The sequence below is a fragment of the Habropoda laboriosa genome, unplaced genomic scaffold (genome assembly GCF_001263275.1).
Source record: "Habropoda laboriosa isolate 0110345459 unplaced genomic scaffold, ASM126327v1 scaffold22, whole genome shotgun sequence".
In the NCBI taxonomy this organism is placed as follows: domain Eukaryota; kingdom Metazoa; phylum Arthropoda; class Insecta; order Hymenoptera; family Apidae; genus Habropoda; species Habropoda laboriosa.
Genome location: NW_017100261.1, coordinates 5,966,274 through 5,972,976, shown reverse-complemented (window position 1 = coordinate 5,972,976; position 6,703 = coordinate 5,966,274). Strand labels below are relative to the sequence as shown.

Sequence of the window (6,703 nt, the reverse complement as noted above, 5' to 3'; positions counted from 1 at the left end):
ATCGACCCTACATTTTTTTTTTTACGTGGAGGTAGGCCGACTATATGTGCTAAACAATTGGCAACCAAACGGTGGCTCGCTAAAGCGATATATTATGAAATTAAATTAATCACTCAATAAGTTTTAACGTTAGATTGTTTCCTCGATATGGCCATGGTGGTCATCAGTGACTGGAGTGCCTCAAATGTTTAGAATAATTAAAATAAAATAAATGTTGTCAACTAAAAATTTTGAACGTCATAGCTAGCTAGACATTATTTTCAATTGAAAAAAAAAATTATAAAGCATTAATACTATAATCCTATGCTTAAAATGTATTTTCTTGTGGCCGCCTGACAGCAACCTGTAAATCTGGCGTGACAGTGAACGAGTTAATAAGTAAATGTTGTTCAAATTATGTCGTGTTTTATGTCATTTTCATCAGAAAAATCTCATCAATATGTTAAGAAAAATTTCGGGATAAAAAAACGTAAAATTAAAGAAATTATATTTTTCTATTATGATTTGTCGAGCCGTGTAATCTCGTAAAGGAAACCGACTGGTGTAGCGTTACACTCTTGACTGACTGCGAGCGAGATAACATGGGCGCAGCAATGACGCAGACCAAGGCGTAGGCCCATCTATACTGTCACTTGTAGAATCTAAACTTACTGACTCTTGTAGAGAATTTACGGTATCTCGAAAATGTTTGATATTTTAATAAGACTCGACTGAATGTTGATTTTGAAAAATTAAAACCTATAACACTTCCTTAGACGCACTTCGTTACGTAAAACGGACTTGTCTAATTTTGTATCTTCGGTGAATTAGCGAATGATCACACGGAAAAGTGAATCAAGGCAGCTTTGTTATTTCAACAGTCATCACTAGTAAATTAGTGAGAATTACATCACACTGAGTAAGTGCTAATATTTATGACAATCTTTGAAACATATGTGAAAATTGTTTTCCTACGTCCATCAGAAGATTGAAAAAGACACCGAAGAGTTTTTCTACAGAAACTAATGAAAATTCTTCATTTACAATTGTCCAAACAAATTATTTCACGAGAAAATTGAACGCTCGAGGTCAAATCAAAAATAATAACGTTACAGAAAATCAAAGAACTGAATGAAAAAATTAATTCAATACGTAGCTCTTATATACAGGGTGAACCGATATGAATTACCACTTTAAATATCTTAAGTATCTGTTGAAAGTAAGAAAAAAATCTTTTCGATAAAAATTATTTGGTATGAAAAGAGCCATAGTATGTTTACAATTATTGTTTCATAGATAGAGTCATAGTTATTTATTATTTATCAACGCATTATCAACTGAATAAAATTGCAGTTTAAGAGAAGTCTAAGATTGCGAAAAAGATTTCTAGAAAAATTAAGAAAAATGCCTGTGTCAAGAAAATTAATAATACAAATTTTCAACGATGGTTTATTACATCGAATAATATTTTGGAAATTTCTTAGGATAGAATTCGAGCGTAAAATACCATTCGTTGTGAAAAATGGTAAAAATGGTAAATCTCTCCAATCAGTTAACAATGTGTTAATTGCAGCTTCTAATGCCGGGTTCACACTGGTGTTCGCGAACTGTTATCTCCTCGGTGACTCCACGTACAAAAAAATCGCTGTGACCATAAAATGGCATTTTTTATAGCAAACAACTTTCATCGTAAAAATTTTTCTCCTACTGTCACGATTTTAGAGATATTCAAGATGGTAATTTTTATTGGTGCGCCCTGTATATAAAGCATATTACGTTCAAGCTTGTTTGTTAATAATCAAAGAAAAGTTGAAGAGATTCGGTATTCGATTCTCTTTTCGAAAAAATCGTATCACAGAGTGATAAAACGAGTTAAAAAAGTGCAATGTTCTCCTGTACGATTCTTTTTTTTGAATTCTACTTCGAATAAAGCTATAGCCTGGCCGAGTTTTGAGAATCACCCTGTATAAGTCAGCGTCGAGTACCAGCCTCGAGATACATACGTAAAAGAGCTTTTCAACGAACGATGGACGTACCTAACAACAACAATTTCTCCCGACTGTTCCTCGACCCTTGGAACAGAATGGAAGTAAAATGGTGTTGCAATTAACGACGCGCACGAAGTTCAATGCGTGCAGTAAAGAAATTCGGAGAAACTTAAGGAGACTTTATCGAACCGACTGGCTCTCCAACAGTTACGGACTAGCCGAGTCTTTCAGCAAACGAACCAACGGATTCAGCTTACCATCGTCTGAGTTTCTGTACTCTTCCAGTAGCTGTGAAATAGAATATTGTTTTTGTTCTTCTTTTTTTTTATACTTTGTACATGGTGATTGGATAAGATTAGATGAGCAGAGCTTTTAAAAAGACAGACATAATTTAACCCCATGTTGAAGATTTTCGTCAAGATCTGATAAAAACAGATGTATCGGTGACGAAAATTTAGCTTCATTCGAATTTTCGATTTAATTTGTAAAATTGAAGATTGGCAAATTTGATTAATCTACGATACATTAGCTTTTCTTGCAGAACACTTTGTTATCGACGGATGCCGATAACCGACGATATCGCAAAAAAGTTAGAAATTAATTAACCAGATATTTATGTGAAATTTTAGATTTGCATGCAAAAATGTTTTGTACGTATTGCAAATTTATTTCTACTCTCTCGTAACGATATATTAGATATGCAGGAAGTAAGAAACATACGAAGTTCGTAAAAGGAAATGTTCGATTTACCTGATAAGACAATTCGCAGGACAGAATTGCCGTTGCTTCTGGATTTTGATGTGTGGCCGCCAAAAGTGTGGGGAAAATATACGACGTTAGTCCTGGAGCTCCGTAAAATGGAAATGGCAGGGTACACAATTGCTGAAGAACGCTCGGACCAGACCCAGCCGATTGGAGTATTAACTGAAATAAATTTCAATTCAAAGTTTGGTCCGTTTTCATAGAGATCACTTATTCAAGGGGGTAAATTACAAATCCTTCAATTTGGGTAAAAAAAGAGAAGATTTTTTAAGTCTTTTCTATAAATACTAAATCAGACCTGACTTAAGATTATAATTTCTCGTAGATTATCGGAGTCAGAGATAAAACGAAAAAAATTTTATTAAAATCAAATTTGTACTCTTTCCATTAATATTTCTATCAAATTTTCGATTTCGAATATTTAAATATTTGACATACGAATGACCGAAATAATTTCAACACAAAATAGAAAATATTAGTGAAATATTCAATTTTCGAAATTTCTAAGTTTTAACATTAAATTATACTTTACATCGGCAAGAAATACACGTAAAATCAAAATTTTCCTTCAAAGTCGTTTAAAACAGAACCATAAATCATTCCAACCCTTAAAACTGCTTTCTCATACATCGCAAAAGACACCATCGCAAAGAAAAGAATTGATTTGCAAAGCAACTAGCTACAAGAGAAGTTCGATTCTCCGGAACGGAGCTTCCAAACGAACGAACTGTCCGCAGCGAGATTTGCTTTCCATTGCAAAAGACCCACATGAAAAAAGGAACTGACAAATAAGTTCACGGTCGTTACGGAACGAAGAGGGTTAATTAAGACAGCCTAAGTGCGCTGTGCGAGGTCATTAATTCTCTTAAACATCGTGGGAATACGACGCACCTATATAATCCAGGTGGTGGAAAACAGCAAGTTGGAAAAGAAGAAAACGACCAGGTACATCTGCGGTTCAACAAGTGTCTTTGAGCTGTTTTGTGCACCTGTGGCAAGGTCCTCCCCAGGAAGTACCCACATTATGAATTTTTATTTCCTCATCGTTCACCCTTGTTACGTGCTCTGTCCTATGGTAATGCTCGAACGATTTGCCGAGTGTGCACGGGCGATCGGGAGAATTTATTGCAACGAGTTTTACGAACCTCGTTGGAAGTCATAGTTGAATGTGATAAATTTTTTAATTTTGTCCCTTTTGGTTCAAAATGAGAGTAACTTCGCTTCGCGCATGGGACGTGTCTAAGACGATGTCTAGAACCACTAGAACGTCCCAAATCCCCACTCAACCGCCTACGTTTTTCTCCGTCTTACCCTCGGAAACGCTCTTTGTCTATGCGCAGAACGGACGAGAATCGGTCCGAGAGCGAGGTTACTCTTATTTTGAACGACGTATAGAATTATTAATGGAAAATAATGTGGTGCATTGAACGAAAGGCGCTGCAAGTATACTTGAAGAAAAGCATCTTAATAATTTGGGTAATTTGAAGTAAGAAATCTGAAATTCGTCATTTTGGCGGGTTTGGTAGTTCTAGCGTTAAACGAGAAGCTCGAAAGCGTATGATTCGAGTGTGTATACAGAAATTTCTGTCCACCTGGAATGTTTCTGTTGTTTGGAATAATATGGAAAAACTTGGAATACGAAATTTGCATAATACAGAGAGAGAATATAATGTAATGTACATACTTTTTACTTGGGTGGATGGTTAGAGGAAATTTTAAGGCCATTTAAGTTCAATCTCCATTTTCTCAAAGTCATCTCTATTTTTCAACGGGGTGCTATATTTTTTTTCTGCATTTCCATGAATGTATATTGCGAGTTTTTCAGTAATTTTGTTACAGCTTAGAGTAGACGTTAGGTTAAAATTAATTCTGCGGCTTACAAGTGGCTTTAGCCAAAAAAATTTGGTATAATTGACAAAAATCACCGATAAAGTGTCCTCGCAGAAAATCTTAAAACAATAATAAATTTGGAATTTCTGGGAACTTCGAAGTCGTGAAGAATTGAAATACGTAATCATGAAGTATCACGGTTAAAATTGCGACAGTCAACTACATAAAACCTCGATCCTTTCAAAAACTCTCAAATAAGCAGCTTAAAATACGGCAAACACGAAATTTGCTTCTGCTGAAAACCTAATTACTCCCCCGTCCGATTAACCCGTTACAAGCTTTCAGATCTCATTTCTACATGTCGCCGACCGGTGTATTCTTACTTGACGTTTCGTGGAATCGATTAAAGAAACGTAGAGGAGACGCATTCAAAGAGAGCAATTAGGTAGAGACGGTGGTCGAGGGTTGTCACGTTGAAATGCACGGAATCGTTTCTTCACGATATCCCGCAGCATAGATCGAATTCCTTGACAATCTCTGAGAGGCCGATATCTCGAAAAATGGGGTTCGATAGCCCGGGCAGAAAGAAAGGAAGTGGCGACGTTTTCGAAGGCGCCAGTCAGTCCGTCGGATATTTTCACGTATGAACCTACCCTGGTCACTGGAAATATCTCGGTGAATGCGAGGGAAAAACGTTTACCCGGCAATCGTCTCATGAATACGCCTGCTTCCTCTATACGTACCCTATCGTACATCCAGCAGTCGTTTTTTCCAGGAGTTGAGTAACGTTTCTTGGTGTCCCTTCTTGTTTCTGAAGTATTCAGTTTTTTATGAATGAGAAATATTTTTTTTTTAATATCTTAACGAGTTTTCATACAGTTTGTTTGTGCAAATTAACGAGGTACAGTTGGAGGGTGCAGCATTTTTCATCGTCGCTTCTTATTTCTGAAGTATTCAATTTTTGACGAACGAGAGACATTTTTTTTTTTACATTTTGATCAATTTTTATGAAGTTTGTTTGTGGAAATTCATGAGTAGATCATTTGTGGAAAATTTGAAGGCACAAAAGTACACAGAATGCGCATAATAAGCAAAAATATATAATAATATATTTCATATGGTAAATAATAAAATATATTATACAATATGATATGGAATTTTAACGAACTCGTACTGTTTAATATTAATAGTTGGTTGTTCCTACACTCGCGAGAAAATCGCGCTTCTTTCACGTCGAATGAATCCGTACACGTGACCAATGTTTACCTTTGCTGAAAAATCTCATTCATATGCAAAGTTGGAACTGGACAACAGGGGTTCAGCTTGTGCAATTAAAAAACAACAAATTTTGTTTTAGAAGTATGACGACGCAGCGAAGTGTTTGTATCGTTATCCGTCTGAAGTTTCTATACACTACGAAAGAAGGTTAAAAATTCATTTACTAAGCTACACGTTGAAAGATTGGAAATTATTTCTTTTTGGTTCACGCAAATGAACCAAAGTCGCCGAGTTTCTATTCAAGCTGCCAGAAAAATGACAAAAGATCATCGACAAGATCATCGATAAAATTTTTGTACCCAAAAGTTGAAACGAATCTAACATACAATTGCCAATGTAATCACATCAGAAAATTTCAATTCTCATCGGTTCAGAATGTAAATCCAAGCAACGTCAAAAATCACCCCAGAAAAATCCTACCAAGTCCACAAATCACTTCAAAATCCACCAGAGTCACGATTTTCTAGCTGAAACGACGCGAAAATAGAAACAACTTACTCAAAACTGAAAGAAAAGAAAGAAGAACCAAACTCCTAACTTAGAAGCCCATTCAGCAAGTCCAATCTTTCCTCGAACCTAATTACAGGGTGTTCAATTAACGATCACAGTGTCTCCCACGAAAAACTTAAATTCTACAAAATAATTCACCGTGAAGGATTGTCTTTACAACGACGAAATACATATACACTCCTACTTTCCATCAATTCGCAGAAAAAAGTCTCTCAACACGTGCTTGAAAGATGAAGAAGATCCAAATCTGACGATTGCGATTTATCGACACCATTGATCCGCGATACACCGGTACATTTATCCGTGTACACGTCCAATGCTGGCCCATTGAGAATTAAACTCGAGTAACCATCGAT

At 35.9% G+C, this 6,703-nt stretch overlaps 1 protein-coding gene across 1 annotated transcript in view; it reads right to left on the bottom strand.

The window, feature by feature from the left end:
• Positions 1–2,174: 2,174 nt before the first annotated feature.
• The window catches only part of LOC108572635 (S phase cyclin A-associated protein in the endoplasmic reticulum), a 42,441-nt gene continuing 37,912 nt past the window's right edge, over positions 2,175–6,703 (bottom strand). Inside the window, exons 14-15 of the mRNA XM_017934893.1 lie at positions 2,718–2,891; positions 2,175–2,255 (exon numbers count right to left, since the gene is read on the bottom strand). Coding sequence (XP_017790382.1) covers positions 2,175–2,255; positions 2,718–2,891 — 255 coding nt within the window. The remainder of the gene's footprint in view (positions 2,256–2,717; positions 2,892–6,703) is intronic.